We start from the raw sequence: 19,489 nt of genomic DNA, 5'->3' as shown, positions 1-19,489 counted from the left end.
GGAAAGAGTCCCAAACATGTTACTGCAAATACTGCATTATCAGGCCGGCCGCCAGATAAGGGTGCACAAAGCTATGCGTTTGCTAGGCATAATGGCATCTTGTATTTACCTGGTCTCTCAGTGCACCTGCTCATGCGACCCATGCAGGAGTAGTTGGCAAAACACTGGTCTCAGGCAAGTGGTCATTGGGATGATCTAGTGGTCGTTTAACCAACACTAGTACAATATCTTCGCTGGTGGACAAGAGAAAATCTGTTGAAGGGGAAACCCTTCTGCGATCCGGAAGTACAGGCGATTGTCACAACAGACGCCTCACTTGCGGGATGAAGGTCTCTTTACCTTCACCACAAAGCTCAGGGTCTGTGGTCTTGTGCGACGGCACAGAACCACATCAAACTGTTAGAACTGCTGGCAATATTAAAAGCCCTTCAGGCTTTAGAAGTTCACCTAGCGAACCAATCTGTCCAAGTCCTGACAGACAGCGCTACAGCAATGTTTTGCATCAAGAAACGGGGGCACACGTTCTCCAAATCTGTCCAGCCTTGCACAACAAATTTGGAAATGGGCGCTCAAACGGAAGATATTACTATCGTCACAGCACGCACCAGGGGAACTCCACTCAGGCAGACTTATTGAGCAGAGATCCCCTACCAGAAGAGCAGGAGTGCCAACTACCCTCAGGGGTCATAGAACACCTTCACCCGATGGGGTTTCCCCACAATAGACTTGTTTGCTTCAAGCGAAAACAGTGAATGCCCAGCTTCGCTTCCAGGTTCCCCCGGCCAGGCTCCAAGGGGAACACCCTATGGATGAACTGGTCAGGGAAATTTGCTTACGCTTTTCCCCTAACACCTCTCATGAGGAAGGTGGTGAACAAAATATACAAGGAATAGGTTACGCTTGTCGTAGTTGCTCGTATGTGGGCAAGACAACCCTGGTATCCACATCTGCGCTGACTTGCGATGTGCGATATCCTATCAAACTCCTGTGCCCCTACAATCTGCTCACTCAGCATGGGGGACTAACGATACACCCTCAACCTCACTCACTGAACTTGGCAGCATGGCTCCAAGAGTTTGGACATCTTAATCTACCACAGATGTGTATGGATATCTTGAAGGAGGCAAGAAAACCTAACACTAGGCACTGTCATTTCGACAAGTGGAGGAGATTTGTAATTTGGTGCCAGTCTAAACAAATGAACCCCATAGAATGTACTCCATGCCACATTTTAACTTATGTGCTCCACTTGCTAGATTCGGGGTTAGTATTCAACTCTTTAAAGGTCCACCTGGTGGCCTTTTCGGCCTACACCACCTCACACTGTAAGGTCTTGTGGTGGAAGGTGCCTGTCATCAAAGCATTCATGGAAGGGGTAAAGAGACTTCACCCTCCAATTTCTAATCCGACGCCAGGATGGGATCTCAATTTTGTACTTGCTAAGCTCATGGGACCTCCCTTAGAGCTGATGCGCAAGTCTAGTCTTAAACACCTAACTTGCAAGACTGCCTTCTTAGTGGTTATCACTTCCATGAGAAGAGTTGGTGAAATACAAACATTGTCAGTGCATGATCCTTTCTTTGTAAGGACAAGCAGGTTTTACGTACTCACCCTAGGTTCTCCCCTACGTTCATCTCAATATTTCACGTAAACCAGTCTATTGAGCTTCAGTCTTTCTTTCGGGAACCCACCAGCTCAGCTGAGGTAAAACTCCACACACTAGATGTGAGGAGGGAGGTCCCCCACTATGTAGACAAGACCAGACCGGTAAGAAAAACAGATCAACTGTTAGTCTCCATAGCACCAGGCAAAGAAGGATACCACATTTCAAAGAATGCCATCTTCAGGTGGATAGTCAGATGTATGCAATTGTGCTATTGCATGTCAAACAAGACACTGCCTTTTACACCCAGAGCTCACGCCACAAGGAGCACAGGAGCCACTCTGGCTTTCATTGCAAATGTCCTTGTAGGCAGCATTTGCAGAGCAGCTACATGGCGCTCAGTACCCACTTTTACTCGGCATTACTGCATTGACATGCATTCCAATACAGATACACGGGTGGGACAAGCGGTTCTAAGACATCTGTGCGCCCATGAACCTTCTCACATCCCAACACCTTCTACTAATACTGATCGCTAATCTATGCACAGCATTTGATCTAAGCAGATTCCACAAGCCTCAGAAGGGATACATTACTCACCGTAATCTTATTTCTGATGCTTGTGTCTGCTTAGATTCACATGTGCCCACCCTTCCTCCCCTTGGAGAGAAGGCGCATGAATGCTTTTGAGCTTATACGTATCTGCTTTTTATAGAACTGTACTGACGCTACACTTCATGCTACCTCTTGTCAGAAAAATAACAATCTGTGGGACCTTGACTAGTGAAGGATCATGGGTACAGTGGACGTCACACTAGGATTAGTATTACTGGCACGCCCTGTTGATGTCCCTTTTCGAGATTCGAAAACAACTGCTTAGATCACATGCTATGCATAGACCGACATCTAGTGGAATCTGCAGAGTATTAGTTGTTTTCGAAACTCGAAAAGGGACATCAACAGGGCGTGCCAGTAATACCATCCCTAGTGTGATGTCCACTGTACCCATGGTCCTTTGCATGGTTCCTATTCGGTAAAGTGGTTGAGGATGCGTTGCAATCTGCTAATGAAGAGTATGACGCTCTTAAATCATTAGGCCAGCTCACTAATTAACTACAAGGCCAAAGAGGCTGAAACAATTTTCGTTGCTTTCGAGGACAGACTTGCAGTGGGGTTCCAGATATGGCCAAAATCAGGGCTCATCCTGGGGTTCCAATCCAGGACAAGCCTCTCAAGGCTTCCAAAGGGGCACGCATAGATCCCACGACCGGGGGAGGTCCTCCACTTCCAGAGGTGCAGCGACACCTCTGAAACAATGACCACCTGCTTCAAGTCCCCTCCCATGCCTCTCAGGTAGCAGGGCGTATATAACACTTCACTCACGCATGGGAGGAGGATCACATAGGACAAGTGGGTGTTATCAACCGTGGCGGGCGGTTATTGCGTGGAGTTACTGCAGCAACCCTCAAACCACCACAGCATCAAAAGACCACCACAAGAGAGGAGCAACGTATCCGTCTAGAAGAGAGGTTGCAATGCTTCTAATCAAGGACGCCATCGAAATCGAACCAGGTAAAGGAGGATATCTGTTCAACCTACTTCCTTGTGCCAAAGAAATATCTAACAATGCGCCCAGTATTAGACCTGCACCCTGCAAACACCTATGTTAAGCCACAAAAATTCTGCATGACAACGCTACAAGAAGCACTATTCGCTGGACACCAGCTCCAGGCGCAATGCAGACTTTGGTCAGGCGGTTCTGAAAAACCTTTTCGCTTCATCATAGGGATGAGGCAGGTTGTCACAGCTCCTCCCTATGTTCTTGTTTGGTGGAATCGCCCACAAGGATGAATGAAAGGGGATGGGACGTATGAGTAATTAGTTACTCACTGTAGTGACTAGAGTACTTGTAGTCCATTGTTCCCTTTCCTCCATACGTCCCTCTAACCTTCCCCCCGCTAGTATACCAATGGCTTATAGGTAATATGACTAACCAGGTATCTAAGTGTCGGATGTGTTCAAAGGGGACTGAGGTGAGGCCCTGGAGGGCAGGGCCTCGGCGGGGGCTTCCCACGCCCGAGGCCGCACGCTATACTAAATTTAAAGGGAAGTACATTTTTTTGCTGCCAAAGGTTCTGGTACCGTCCCCATGTTGGTGGACGCCTCCAAGGATAGAGAAAAGGGGACTATGGACTAAGAGTACTCTAATAACTACAGTGAGTGACTTTAATATATACACAGTTGGTAGTCTGGTATTGTAAAGCTTACTTCTTCAGCATGGTTTGAATTATTCCCCGTCGTCGGACTGGGAATACCTGGTGTGTGTGTATATATGTCAGAAATACAGTAATTACATTGCTAATTAAGACTTAAAGGCTTAATGTTGTGGTCTATCCACCTCATTTTGTTTTATTTGCTCCCTAATCAATGAGGTGGGTAGTGCTTTAGCTCAATGCCGGCAGCCATTTTCAGATTCTTCACCGCAGTCTAGTGACTAGCGAATCCTCCTAAGCTCTCTGAGCTTTTTCTTCATAAAACAATTATAGTAGGAAATCTTTCAAATAGTTTCTTGTAGATACAGACTTCTTCTGTCACCTGTTGTGGTTTTTCCCTGCTAGCAGAGTACCAGGAACAGGAAAAGGTTGACTCTTAGAACTTTTCTATGCTCCTTGTGGCAATCGCTGAAGTAAGCAAGGAAGAATCTTCAAAAGTAGACATTCCTCTTCATGGATTGTGCATGGTGTGGAAATAAAAATGTTTTTTCTGAGTGACCCTCATTAGGAATGTATTTATTGCCTGCACCCACAAGACACAGAGGCATGTGACATATGTCAGACTTTTACTCAGAAGACTGTACAGGACAGGTGCAGAAGGCTTCTGCCTTACTTAATATAATAAGTGCTATTCCTCAGATTTGGAATCTGACAGAACAGTCCCAGCATACATGTGCTGGTCCCCTGAGAAGCATGCTCCTGTGAAGACAAAGACAAAAGCTTCCACAGTGGAAAGGGGTTTGGTACGGCGTCCTCATTAAATCATCACCCCTCACCCTGAAATCTGTGCTTAGACAGTCAACGGACCGGTCCACCGCGGGAATTGCATAGACACAAACCTAATTCAAAAAACGAGTCGATGCAGCCCGAACATTGATTGTCTACTGTCTTGCGATCCATGAAGACTAGTAAGCTGTCGACTGGAAGGTCCTCATCAGCAGGTGAGCCACCGTCAATGGAGAAAGCACAGTAAACCGAGAATGTCTCATAGATGAGCAAACAGTCAAAGGACCATCACTTGTCCACGGCAGGGCAAAGACAGCATGCCCCATCAACCCCACCCTCATCAAGGAAATTACAGAGCTGCCAAATATCCTTCAAGAGGAGTTTTTACATCTGGAGGGTCATCCTGGATTGATTATTGCAGTACCCAAGGAGGATAGCCCCCCTGGGCAAACCAACTTGTGAACCTTTAGATGAAGCGGGTGACCCTTGTTCAATCTTCCCTCATGCGGTCACTGCAAAATCTTTTGTCGGAGTTCGAGAGGGGTGAAGACTTTGTTTAGCTGACCGTGCCAGGGAGCCCAGTACTCCTGATGATAGCCAGAAATCCATGGCAACACCTGTAGTTGGAGGCAAATGAGCCTTTCACCCCAGCATCAACGTGGGCACGCTCCACTATATTCGACGACACAGAAGACTCTGTCCTATCGGAGGACACATTAGGATATCCATATCAGGAGTTATCGGTTGATGGGGAACCAGCAGAAGAGCCAGAGGAGGGAGAAATCCTGTAGGATTCACCTCAAGAAGATGGTGATGAATGGTCATCACAAAACAAACAGACTCCCGGGAGGGTCTTCACCACCCGATGATATTGCCTCTTTCTTCCCAATCATAACCAAGGCCGCACACATGTTCGACCTACAGGTGTCAACTAGGAAGAGACAATTGGCGCTGTTTGAGCACAGAGACGAGACACGCCGGGCAACCAAGACTATACTGATCTTAGACACCATATGGGAAACAGGTGAAGCTATTCTGAAGAACCCATTCTCAACACTGGCTACCATGGCTCGGCCAGAAAAGAAATCCAAAGCCCCAGACACATCATTGCACTGCCATAGAGGGCATACTAAACCAGATTTGGTTATAACTGTGGAAGACGCTAGCTAACCCAGCATCTCCACTAACCACTCCTCCAGACAAGGAGTGCTGAAAACTGGAGGCAGTAGGGCAGAATGTATCCGCCTCTGCATCACTGTCAATAAGAACAACCAATGTCCTGTCCATGACCTTTTGCTCTGATGGATAGCTCCGGGATAAAATGTGCACATTCTTGGACTTAACTGCCTGAAGATCCGCAGGACAAAGCATGGTCCATTAGCAGAGAGGGAGAGACTATGTCAGACCATGCAATAGATTCTGCAGTCGATGCAGCTGAGGTGGGCTTCATGCAGATGTCCCACAGGGCCATACTCTGGCATCAGGCTTGGATGAAGGCAACCAATTTTCTCCCAGAAGTTCAGGCGCAGATATTAAATATGCCGTTCGACGGACATGAGCTGTTTGGAAAGAAGATTGATGACCATCTGAAGGGAATAAAAACTGACACACGGCCAGGGCGATTAGTTCACTAAAGGACTGGGACCGCAGACCGTTTTGCTCATTTCGAGGAACTTCAGGAAAGTTCCATACCTCATCTGACAGAGTTTACACCGCACCGTTAGTCTTCAGCGCTTTTTCCATCATTGAGTTACCAGCAGTCCTCTATGAAGTACAGCTATGGGTAAAAAAGTTTCCGAAGCTGCAAGCAGACTTACAAATATATCAAAGATGAGGAATACTTGGGAGGAACATCCAGTCAAAGGAACATTACCAGGGGTAAGTAATTTGTTGTTCTTTAATACAGCATTACGCCTTTAGATTATGTATACCTGGGATAATGCAGGTACATTCATATTGTGGTAAATAAGGTAACTGGAGTCACATTGACTTGGTATACTAGATCTTACAAAGAAAACCTATATAGTAAAACAGATGTGTTGCACCTGCAGAGATTGAATTACTCATTTATTTGATGATGAATGTTTTACTAGTGTAGGAGTTTAATCTAAAATGTAGAATCCCCGACAATAGTTATTAAATGTACATTGGAACATATAGCTGTGTTTTCTTCTATTTGGACTTATTTTTGGGTAAAAAAATCACTGCTGTTCCCACATTTTTGTTTTCAGGTTGTAGAAACAATTTTTAGTCGCATAGTAGATATTCATGAACTAAGTGTGAAGCTTTTGGGCCATATTGAAGACACTGTGGAAATGACAGATGAAAGCAGTCCCCATCCTTTAGTAGGGAGTTGTTTTGAAGATCTAGCAGAGGTAAGCATTTTTAATGCATAAAAAGTAAGGATGATTTAAATTCTGCAGTACACTTAACATACCAAACTCATGAATTGTAAGTTTTTGAATATGGTTTTCTTTGTAAAGGGAAATGTTATGTTGAATGTTCTCAGTCATTCGGTTTCCTCTGTAATTTTATATATATTTTATTTTTTATTTCTTGTTTTATAGTTTGTACACAAACTTTTAACAATTCATTTGATCTTTGTTAGTTGCTGCATTGCATGTTTTAAATTACAAATAGAAAATTAAAATCTAGCGCAATTCCAGGATTCGCAATGCCTAGTCAGTCGGTCTCTGATTTCATTATTTTTTCCCAAAATTGCATTGTCCGGATTATAAGGGGAAAGCAGTTTCCGCTTATGATCTGCTCCCCTCCCTCCACGGAGTCGTGATGGATTAGTTGATGAGGAAGCATCTGGCCGAAAGTTTCCCGTATTTCGGACAGGAACGGACAATCAATGAAAAGATGTTGAAGAGATTCGATTGAAAACGTCTGTTTGCAGAATCTGCAGGATGTTTCCTCCTTGGGGATTTGTCTAGTGTTTGTCAAGTATTCTCTGGTTTGTAAGATGTTAAAACGAAAGCGGAGGAATGAATCTCGTATTCATTTACAAGGACATAGGTATTTTGGAAGTTCATTAAGGGCTCTTGACTCGTATATCGTGTAGAGTGACAGTCTGTATCTATTTTTTCCTTATGTGAATCCAATCAAGTTCTCGCAGCAATTTCTTTGCTTTCATAGGTCTATTGATCAGCATTTCTGTACTTATCTCGTAGTTTTTAAGGATTTGGTGACAGAATTCTTTCCATCTGACTACAGTGGGAGTCATGTATTTTGCATTGGCGTTCTTAAGGCATCTGATAGCCGGGATGTCTTCGTCTATTATGGTCTTTCTGTAAAGAGAGACATGCTTCCACGCATTTAGAGTCAAGTGACTGGATTGCTAGTTCGTAGCAAATTCTGGTTATTGGGTATGATTTTGGAAGGGACAGCACTTTTCGCCAAAAGATTCCCTCCAGGATCGTCCATATCTGTCGAGTAATGTTTAGTAGGCTCTCAGTTCCATGTGAGTATGGGGATCACTTTTTGGTTGCTGAAGGTGTGGATCGGGGTTGGAGGGAATTGGCGATACCTTTTATGGATTATTAGACCTTGTTGAGCAAGTGAGCGACTTTTGTTTTTTAGATTGTCCATCCATTGTGCTTCAGTTTGTGATTGGTTCAGGTAGATTCCCAGATATTTTATGCTTTTGACTGATTCAAGGTGCTTCTCGGCTAAGATAAGATTGTAGGTTTTTGCCTTGTTGTTCTTCTTCGAGGTCAGGGACATTATTTATGTTTTTGAGGCGTTCATTGACAGATCATTGTCCTCAATGTATTTTTCCAGCACTTGAACTTTGTTTATTCATTTGTTGTGCGTGCCAGAATCGGAAGTATCAGGGCGCAGAAATTGCAAAGGATATACACAGCTTAGATTACAAAAAGTGACATATGATGAATAAAAGTAATACAGGTACAGAAACAATTGTAAGTCAATAAATACACAGAGAAAGCGTATATAGGTACAGTAAGCGCATATAAGTCAGTAAGTACACTGAAGGGCAGGTGAAAACCTGCAGGCTGTGAGTAGGCTGTTGGCTGGTCGGTGTAGCAGGTAGGGCGAGCAGGCCTAGTGATCAGTAGACTTGAGCCAGTCAATGTAGTTACGTGATTGATCTTCTCTGATTGCAGGTGGCAAGGAGTTCCAGAGTTGGGCCGCTTTGACAGGGAAGCTGCAGCCACCAACCTTTGAGAGCTTAAATCTGGGGATAGTGAGGCAGTTGATGTTAGCGAATCTCGTGGGTCTGGTGGAAGTTCTTCTGCAGAATATGTCCGTAAGATAGCTGGGGGCAGAACGGCCTTTGGAGGCCGATTAGTGTCTTGTCAAGCAAGACAAGGTCATTGGCATAGAGTATGTATGGTATCTGTGTTCCGTTGATTTTTGGTGGGTATGCAGGAATATTGGATTGACTAACCATGATGTCTAAAAGATGGATGTTAAATAGTGTGGCTGCCAAGGGGCACCGTTGTTTGAGTCCCCTGGCTGTTGGAATGGAGATTGACACGATACCAGAAGATGTTAGTTGGACTTTAACAGATGTGTTACTGTATAGAGCCTTAATTGACTCCAAGATATCTGGTGGATATTCCCAGGTATGTAACTTGTTCCAGAGTGTATTTCTGTTAACACTGTCGAAGGCCATTTGCAGGTCGATGAAGGTGGCATGGACATGGGTTCCGGTTCTATTTCTTTCGTGTTTCAGTATGTTGAGAGTTATCAAGTTTGTTCCAGCATTCTTAACTAAACCAGTCTGTCGGGGGTCATATATGTTGTTTTTAGTTGCCCATTCAGTCTTTTTAGCAGCAACTAAGCAAATATCTTGTCTAAGGGGTCAAGCATAGCCAATGGTCTGTAATTGGCAGGCACGTTTTTTTGTCCCCCTTTGTTTGTTTGTTTATTTGGTATAGCGCAGAACCAAACCCGAAGGGGTAGCTGGGCGCAAACAGTACAAGATTACTTAAGAACTTAGTTACAGGAGAAATACAATTTATGCAGTTCGCAGTTAAATCAAGAAAAGTGCCGTTTATACAGTTCACGTTAGATCAAAGGTAAGTATAGAAGGAAAGCAGAAGGAAAAGAAGAAAAAATGCGGAACTACGGTTCAGTCTAGTTGATCGGATGTCATTCAGCTGGTTGCAGACGTCTAGTGTCTATGTGGGAGGGGAAGGTCAAGCTAAGTGTCATTGGCATGGATCCAAGTGAGGACTTTTCGCCTGAAACTAGAGTAAGGTTGGTCCATTCTGAGATCCAAAGGGAGTTTGTTCCAAGTTTGCGCAGCTATGATTGGGAAACTAGAGCCGCCGGCTGTACTCTTTTTGTATCTAGGCATCACTAAGGTGAAGGCGTTGGTCAGTCTAGTGGGACGGTTTGAGGTTCTCCTGTGGATTCTATTGGCCAGATAAGGGGGGGCAATGTTGTTAAGACATTTGGATGTGAGGGAGAGTATTTTGAGGGTGATCCTGTCTTTGATTTTTAGCCAATGGATATTTTTCCTAAAGGTGGAGATGTGGGCTCTGTTAGGAATATTTAAAGCTACTCTGATAGCGTTATTTTGGAGAGTTTGTAGTTTGTCAAGGATATACTTGTTAGAGCCTGCATAGAGGGCATTGCAGTAATCCAGCTTAGATATGATGAGAGCATTGGCTAATGTGATGCAGCTAGTCTCAGTTAGAAAAGGTCTACATGCTCGGATCAATTTGCAAGTATATGCCGTGGAGGATGCTAGAGAGTTCGTTTGTTTTTTGAAGGTGAGCGTTGAGTCAAGATAAACCCCGAGGGTTTTGACTGCAGGCATCACTTTGATGACGTTATTGTCGATGTTAAATGAGGCATAGTTAGGGTCAAGTTTTTTGATAGCCAACGCTGAGCCAATGATCAGTAGCTCAGTCTTGTCGTCGTTCAGGCAGAGGCCATGGGATGCCATCCAAGCCTGAATGAGGAGATATATCTTATTTACTAAGTCCGTGTCTTCCAAGAAGTTACCCGAAAGGGGGATTAGAATCTGAGTGTCATCTGCGTAATTAGTGTAGACAACACCCAGTCTGTCCAGCTTATCAAACAGGGGCTTAGTAAAGATGTTATACATCGTCGGAGAAACACATGATCCTTGGGGGACACCGCATGAAACTTGTATGGGATCAGCGGCTGCTGAGGGGGAGAAGACTCTCATTGTCCGGTTTGCAAGGAAGGATTGTACCCAGGTTATGGCATCACTTGAGAAATGAGCGGCTGAGCTTAGGTGATTGCATAAGACTGCATGATCTACCAAGTCGAAGGCCGCAGATAGGTCAAGGAGGAGTAGCATCGCTGTTTTACCATTGTCCTTCAACTCGTCAATTTGGGTCTTGAGGTCAATCAAGGCTGTTTCAGTGCCATGAAGGGGACGGAAGCCAGATTGCCGTGATCCTAGTAAATTGTTAGTTTCTAAGTAGTCCTGGATTTGCACACTGGAATTAAGGTGGCAGTTTTCCAAGTGCGTGGGATGTATTTCTGTTCAGAGATTCGTTTGAAAAGGTCGAGACGTAGGTCATTCCAGTCTTCCGGTTGCTGCTTGATGTTTTAATTACTTAAACCTGGGCTCTCTCGAAGAATTTAGGTTTTTGATGTGTTGTAGAATTTCTGTGCGGTCCCATGTGTTCAGCCGTGCGTCTTGTCGTGACGGAAGTATCTTTGGTCTTTATCAGGTCACTGTAGAGTTTGGTGAAGTGTTGTATCCACGCTCTTTCCGGGAGCTCTGTCCACAGTTGAGATTGGATTATGTCGTTCTTTTTGAGTAGTTTCCAAAGCGCTCTGGTGTTCTTATTAACTAGAATTTTGAGTATATTTTCCACGTCGTTCTGTAATAGGATGGACTTCATCCAATTTCGATAGTTTTGTTTAAGGGCATGGATGTTTTGACAAGCGATGGTTATTTCAGCTATACAAGAGACAAATAGGTGTTTGCGTAGACATTCTTTCTTGGTGGCAATCAGCTCGCAGTAAGAGTGGGTATGTTCCAGATTGGTCTTCTTGGGAGCTCTTTGGTTGATTTGGTAAGCCACTCGTAATTGATTTTGCTTTTTGCTGGTTTGGTGGAATGATGGAATTTTTCTTTCATCATCTGTATTTGGGAGTCCGGTATTCGCAGATGCGAATTTATTTCAACGTTGCTGATGTTCCCTTTTAGATACGGGTTGGTAGTTGAGGGACCAAGTCAGTGTTACTTAGGTGGTCGTTTTGGATCGTCGGGATGACTGATAGGCGTTTAGCTGCTGCGATGATCTGACTGGAGGCATACATGTAATCGAGGTAGGCTGTAGAGGCTCCTCTAGACCACATGTGATGCAGGGGTTGGTCTGCCTTGATTCTTCCATTCAACAACGTTAGATTTCGCAGGTCCATTTCTTTTGTCCAGGTTTTAGTCTTTTTCTCCATCTTTGGGATTGATGTTTTTTCTCCCTATTTGTCAAACAGATGTATATTAATATCACCACATAAGATCATGTTTATTTTTGAGTATTTTGTTCTAAGATCATCTATGAATGTGGAGTTTGTCATTGTTTTGGAGTTCCAGTATATGTTTTATATTAATTGCATCACTTTATCAGCTCATTCAGTCATTCTTCCACTTTTCTACAGTGCATAAACTCTTGAGAGACTGAATGGGCTGCTGTAGTTTGTGTCTGTCCTTTCCAGAATCTGGATGGGGCCTCGGCCCATCAAAGCTGGTCTACCAGTGCCTTTTTAACTGAGCCATGAACTACTTGGACGCAAGATGGGGCAGAAGCTGCAGAGTCCCCTCCGATCTCACCTTATTCCCACACTATCATTGACCATGAGCAGATAGCTTCTGACTGGGCAGATATATGTTTGCACCGGCTTATGTATGAAGAGAGCAGAATGTGGATTCAATGCCATCAAGACAATTGCAGTGTTGGCCCTCGGCGGAGCACCTGGTCAGGCCCAGTGGGTCCAGTACATGGCAACCCTTCCCAAAGCATGCCCCTTGGTCAGTATTGACCCTACAGAGGCAATGTCCCCAAACAGTGATGAAAATGTATATTGCCTGCTAAAAAACCACATGGTCCCCTGGCCCAGGATGGAACTTTGCAGGAAAAGGAGGAAGAGACCAGGACTCTAAGCAAAAAGATTATTAGTGTCACAGACACACTGTCGGATCATGTTGCAGTAGAGATTCCAATGAGTGTTCACCACACCCAACAAAGCTGCAAGGGCATGAACATAGCAGCTCCAAAAGGACACCATGCTCACGAGTGAAGTGCCTGAAGAAAGGCAGGGCTTCAGCCAAAATCAAGATGGCCACAGAGGCTTTTGAACCCTCAGGACCCCACGGTCCGGTCTCAAATGGTGAAAATCAGACCATTGTAAACCATAGCCTTTCTGGATGCTCCATCGATGCCCAAACAAACCCAATCAAATCAGAAGCCTTGGTAGATCAGGCCAGGAAGAGGGAGACCTATTTAAAGGCAGAGCATAAAGGTGGAGGGTGGCTTGGGGGGGCCTTCAAATATGAATGAGGAAGCAATCTGGCCTGGGAATATTGCAAGACTTCAGGAACGCTGAAGCAGCTGAGAGCTCTGGTTAAAGTTTGGCAGTATAAGAGCGCTGCAGAAACATAGGCCTAGAGAAGCTTGGAGGCCTGATCAAGCTAGTGTTAAGCTACTAAGGAATCTGAATTGCTGCCAAGCCTGCTCTTCCTAATGGAGGGCTGCTGAGCATTGAGCTGGGCACTGTACCCCTGAAGAGTCGGGCCGGGCTGGGAGTATGAAGTAGTAACCTACTCTTTATAATTCAGGGTCTATTTCATAAAGTTATTCATAACTAACTGAACCGTACAAGAAAAGTGTTGAAATATCTTTTTTTGTCACTTGTTTGTTTGGCCTGCCACAAGATTTACTGCCAGTGGGCTTCTTCTTTCCCACGTTCTAATGTGAAGGACTTGTCTGTAAAAGCTGCAGCTCTTATGACTAAATGAAAACCTGCTCCTACATTCTGTCCCCTTTGCACCCTACTTTTTGAGATATTTCATCCCACAAGATAATTTACCAGGGGAATATCTGTCTAGCACAAATCATTTTTGTACTTCATGTACTTTTGTGGCAAAGCAGGACTTGCACATGGCCGCTTCAATGTCCTTTCAGACACTACAGTTTGCTTCCTCTGTCAATCCTTTTTGCACATGGCAAGTTGGACCTTTCTTGAATGCTGAACTTTTTATGCCTTCCCACCCCGCCATAAGCTTTAATTTTTCTATGACTCGTGGGCTTTTATTATCCATTTGTCCCTCTGCTTATACCGGGTCTACTCAGACCTGTTCCATTTTGTATCAGTACTTCTCTGTAGTGGATTCTCGGTCACTCTCTGCAATGTTTAAGACCATGACTAGTGTCTGCTACAACACATTTTCCATGCATACTTTGAAAATAGGGGTTGATGGCTGGGAGGAGTGTTTCTCCAGCATGTTTCCTCATCCTTTTGGAATACATTTAAACCAAGAAATGTTGCCAGGAAAGTGACATTTCTTTCAGTGCACCATGGTCTGGCAATCTCTTTACATGCACATGGTTCCAAGTGTCATCCTAAAAGTCCTATGGCACAGGCTTGCAGTGCCTTGACCAATTGTAAGGGTCGCCCGTTCCGGTGTCAAAGCAAGGGATTTCTCTGATGGCTAAAACCATCGGCAACCCTGACGTTCCTTGTATGTAGATCTGAAACAGGACGGACGTAGTGCTATGGTCTCCCTCAAATATGCTAATATAATACCGGGGGTGGGTGGTGGCTAGGCTCCATGCATGAAAGGCTAATTCTAAGAGTGTCCATGAGGTTCCTCGAAAGGGGCCTGAGGCCCAGAAGATGCCTGCAATGTCCTTCCAAGGATTTCAGGGGTTTGGGGCTGTCAATATCTTTGGTACACAGGTATCTGATAAACTGAAAAAGGAACGGTCTCAAAAAAGATGTTGGAGGCCTATGTGTTCCAATGACCACTCACTTCATTCAAGAGTTCAATGCCTCAGTGTTTAAACGTCCTTCACGAATGTCTGGGATGCCCTCTGCCTCACGTCACAAAATGGGCGACACAGCACCTTTTGAGGAGCAAGCAGGCATTTTAGAAAAATCAACATTCAGCACTGATTTCTCAGGCCCTACTCGTGCGTGCTGGAGAAGGCAGATAGCAGATCTTAGCCTCCTCTTTACTTCCTCTTTAGGGAGCGATCCTGTCCAACCTAGCATGGAGTGGTCAGTCCCGCTGTAGACATCTCTTCCATCCCCATTATTCTTGCTGCCATCGTCGTCGCTGCTGAATTTTGCGAATCCATTACTTAACGGCCCTTGCTGGCAGCTCCTGCTGTTTGACCCCTGAGCCAGGCCTACAATTCCCCTGAAGTACCCTCAAGCACCCTCCACGGACTGTTTTTCTGAAAATATCCGATCCTAATTCAATCCCAGCCTGCAGAGGCTTATTTCCGGGACCTTCTCAAGTAGTTTATACTAAATTGATTGAGCTTCTTTTCCAAGTGGTCGGTTCTATTGCAGATGGACATAGTCCTACTGATCCCTCAGACAAAGTAATCCTTGGGTTTATCAAAGTTTTTCACGGTGCCCAAACGTAATGAGGCTTGCATGTGCACACGATCTACCTTTCTTGGCGCAACCGTTAGTCCTCTTCCCCAACCCCCCAAGAAAAGTTTCCAGGTTATACTAGCACAAATCTGGTCTGCCGTTAATCAGGAATATTGGATATATGCAGTGGATCTGCAGGTTACCCCCATCCAAATTTCAGTTGCTTAATAACATCAGTTCTTTCTACCATTTTCTATTGGCAAATGTCCTGTTCAGTGCAGCATGCTTTTCTTTGGCCTCAGCGCCAGAATTTTAACCAAAATGATAGCAGTGGTTTCCCCTTTGAAAGGGACTAGGTATACTGTTATTTAAATGACTGTTTGACCTTGGATTCTACCTTCACGATGATACATGCTGCTGCTAGACCTGGATCTTTATTTGAACAAAAAGTCTTCCTTGCCATGATTTTCATTGGCTTCAATAAGAACATGTTCTAGGATTCGTCTTAGCCGCCCATGGAGAGAAGAGTGGATAATCAAAAACCTTAAATTTTTTTCTGGCTCACAACAAACATCTGGTATGGTCAGGTCATTTCAGAAACTGCTGGAGCTCATAGCATTAACCATTTTGGCCGTCCGAAATGGCAGTCTCAAAATATCAAGTATGCTGCTTCATCTGGGGGGCTTGGTGTCTCAAGCTTTAGACCTCACAATGACAGTTCTTGTGGGTATCCATGATTGTCGCCAAGGGAAAAATTGCCCCGGTACGTCATTTACCCAAATTCGAACTCTGAATAAAATCAAGCCACCAGCCCTAGAATGTTTGTGGGGGGGCGGAGGGGGAGGAAGTGTATGTGGTGGAATAATCCCCTCACATTTTCCCTGGTAAATTCTTTCATCGAACCTTCCAGAAATCCAATCAGACCTTCTATTGTGGTGCCATTTCGCAATTCTGATAGTGGGGTTTCCATTCTGGAAAGACCTTCCAGTTTCTGCAGTAGATTGGGGAACTACTCTGTGATCTTCAGCTCCACAACTGACTTGTGGTCCTCGAAGGACAGGCACAAAACACACAAATATTCTGGAGCTAGGAGCGATTATTTATTTTTTCTGGCTCATAGGCCTCTTTGCCAAGCCATACTGGTTGCATGGTATTGATACTAATGGCCAACAGTATGGCAATGTTTTATTTGAACAAACCGGCAGGACAGAGGTTACAAAATTGGTCCTTCTGGTGCCACCCATCACAATATTATTCTTAGGACTTTGCTCCTACAACCCCAATGTAAAAATGTTGTCACCTAAAATCTCTGTGGAGCCTGCAAACAACCACGGCAGCAGGAGAACCAGCCCTGGACATGCATACATATCGTCATGATGGTAACAGACTATGCAGTCTACACATGTTTGTACCATAAAGTTATATCTAGAATTCTATCAACTTCTGCTCATCTTGTCAGGCAGTACAAAATTAAAATCATTATGGTTGGCGCCCCTTTTTGAGCTTCGAGGGCAGGCCATGCGGTGTCCGCACCTGCCACTGGGTGTCGGGCTGTGCGGGGCATGTGAGTCTAGGCAGATACAAGCATCAGAAATACGATTACAGTAAGTAATGTATGTCATACAGTTACAGGTTATCCAGTGCAATGCATACAAGTTACCCCAATAACTGACAGGTAAGTAGTTAGGGCTCTCGTTCCTGTGAACTGTTGATGCAATTGCCTAACTTTAAAAGTCCAACCCTAAGTTGAATGGGGCCTTTTGCCCAAAAGTTGACAAGTGCGAAAAAGTTGCAAAAACGTTAGGAAATGCTCCTGTGGATGTGAAGATTGGTTCTAGAAGTTAGTAAAAGCTGTTTATTGGAGAGTACTGGTTACTAATTGTATTTATCCCATCTGTGTTAGTCAGCTCAGCCATATCTCGCATTTAGCCCATTTGGGTTATCTCTTATTTAGCCCCTTTGTGTTAGTCAGCCAAATCTCACATTTGTTATATTGGGCATTTGAGTAGTGCATTTCGCCATTGGGATGATCTCAACGCGCTGTGGGTTGTACGCCCACCAAGACCATGGTCCAGGTCAGTGGAGAAAGTCGGGTTGTTCTAAGTAGGGCGTGTGTGCGCTCAATGTGTGCAGGTAGACCAAATATTGTGGTGGGTAGCTGCATCATAATTCTAGGAGTAGTGTAGAGGTTGTGCGAGGCCAGTAGTATGTGTGCAGCTAGGCCGAATTGTCATGGGTAGCTGCATTCTAGCAGAGGTGGTGATTGTCTATGAGATAGTGAGCAGCTAGGTCGATTTTTCTTTTTGTTTTTTTAAATATATATATATCTTTTACATGTATTTATTTTCTAGTGGTGGATAGCTGTGTTCTAAAGATTGAGGTTTGCATTCTGGTGTATGTGTGCAGCTAGCCTGAAATTAATCATGGGGATAGCCGCATTCTATTGTTTTTTGGTGCAGAGGCGAGCATCGGCATAATGGTAGGTATGTGCGAGTATCCGTGCAGTTGTAAGAGGTCCCATCTAAGTACAACACATTTCCTACCCCCAAATTCATCAAGTGCAGTTCATGGATAATTCCCAAGATGGTGGACTGGGAACTAAGAGGCCCTGGAAATAATTGCTGGGGACCAAAAGAGGCCCTGGAAATAATGTTCACAGTGGCCCCATATGACACATTTTCAGCAAGCCCAATGCTTTTCCTATGAGAAAATGTGGAAATACCACACAAGAGGGCCCAGGGTGCAGAGGCCCACCGGGAAATCTCCAGAGTTCCCTATAGGCCAGTCCACCCCTGCGTAACTGACTGCCTTATAGACTGTAATAAGAGTAGTGGAGAAAATGCACCTACATGGCAAGATACATAGAGGTGGGGACACAAATGCATCTGGATTCAAGAACACAGCAGTGAAGAAAGTGTGCCTCGAATTTAAAGTTAAATTGCTTCAACCGTTTTATAAAAGAGCATGTAACTACAACTTGAGCAGTGCAATGAAAACCAGTTGCACACTAGGCTAGATGCAATTATGTATAAGGTAGTGTGGTAATAAGAGTGGTGGGGTTTTACTGGAGTACAGTAATTGCTGTACTTCCTGCCTAGACCACACTTAACTTATCACTCGCTGCTGGTTGACTGCAGCAGGCTTCCCAGGCGAACTTGGGCAAACAGAGACAGGAGCTTCTGCTTCGGGAGCTGCCCTTTATCTTGTGGCTTTTAGCTGAGTGCTGCCTGGACAGGGGCTGCCCTGAGTGGATAACCTTAATTTACCTCACAGCCCAATCAGTGTTCAGGGTGAGGTGGGGGAGCTGGTGGTATGGGGCCAGGAGGAGGGCAGAGACCAGGAAGTGGGCTGGTGAGGGTGGTAGGATGGCGAGGAAAACGCTGGAGAAACTAAAATAAATGGCCAAAACAAAGAAACAAAAATGTACACGAAAAGGGAAAAACACACACTGGATGCAGGTATGCACACACTTAGAAGGCCACAAAGTTTTTAAAGGAATCTGTAGCCAAATTGTATAAGGTAGCCTCAAGCCCATTTGTGTTAGTCAGCCATATCTCACAGTTAGCCTATTGGTAGAAGGTAGCCTCGCCTTGCTTTTAGCCCATTGTGTTAGTCCGCCATATTTTGCATTTAGCCCAATTGGATGTGGTACCCAGATGGAACCCAGAACGTGTAGGCATTGCTGTTTGCACAACTGAACCATTTTCTCCTCCCACACACCGCACCTATATAACCTAGTGGAAGGCACAGGCTCATCCCACAAACACTATTGCACAAAACTTGTACCATAAGAATGAAGCTACCTTTAATGACGAACTCCAACTATAGCTTCCCACATAATTGTCTCTCCTTAAACACAAACCACCTGATTAGTACATAGTATACCTTGTTGCGCCCATCCACACACCATTCAGACATGGGTGACTAGCAGGGTCCTGGCCACTCTCTCAGAACTTTTTTGGCTTAAATGCATGCATGGGTAATAGCACCCTCCAATTTTCCCTATCTTGCACTATGATCCCTATGAGGGTGTTCAACCAACAGCGCGTTTGGACAATAATTATGATGAAAGGCACTATACAAATGACAGATGAATGAATTCACCACAGAAGCTGCTAGGTACGTATAACTCACCACTTCAGTGGACACTAGCCACCGGCATGGCTTACTGCACACATCGGATTACTGCCAGGAATATAAAAAACGCAGTCATGCTGGACCCATCATTTTCCACCTACGTACACCAGACTATGCCTCAACACCCCTGACATCAGCATGCAGCGCAGACATGTGACAAATTCGGGCACGCTGAACACATAGTCTCTAG

At 44.7% G+C, this 19,489-nt stretch overlaps 1 protein-coding gene across 1 annotated transcript in view; it reads left to right on the top strand.

The window, feature by feature from the left end:
* SOS1 (SOS Ras/Rac guanine nucleotide exchange factor 1) overlaps nucleotides 1-19,489 on the top strand; it is a 2,649,334-nt gene that overhangs the window by 628,714 nt on the left and 2,001,131 nt on the right. The window contains exon 6 of the mRNA XM_069606702.1: nucleotides 6,834-6,977. Coding sequence (XP_069462803.1) covers nucleotides 6,834-6,977 — 144 coding nt within the window. The remainder of the gene's footprint in view (nucleotides 1-6,833; nucleotides 6,978-19,489) is intronic.

The sequence above is a fragment of the Ambystoma mexicanum genome, chromosome 4p (genome assembly GCF_040938575.1).
Source record: "Ambystoma mexicanum isolate Mex_15411 chromosome 4p, UKY_AmexF1_1, whole genome shotgun sequence".
NCBI classification, from domain to species: domain Eukaryota; kingdom Metazoa; phylum Chordata; class Amphibia; order Caudata; family Ambystomatidae; genus Ambystoma; species Ambystoma mexicanum.
This window is presented reverse-complemented; position numbering and strand designations above follow the sequence as displayed.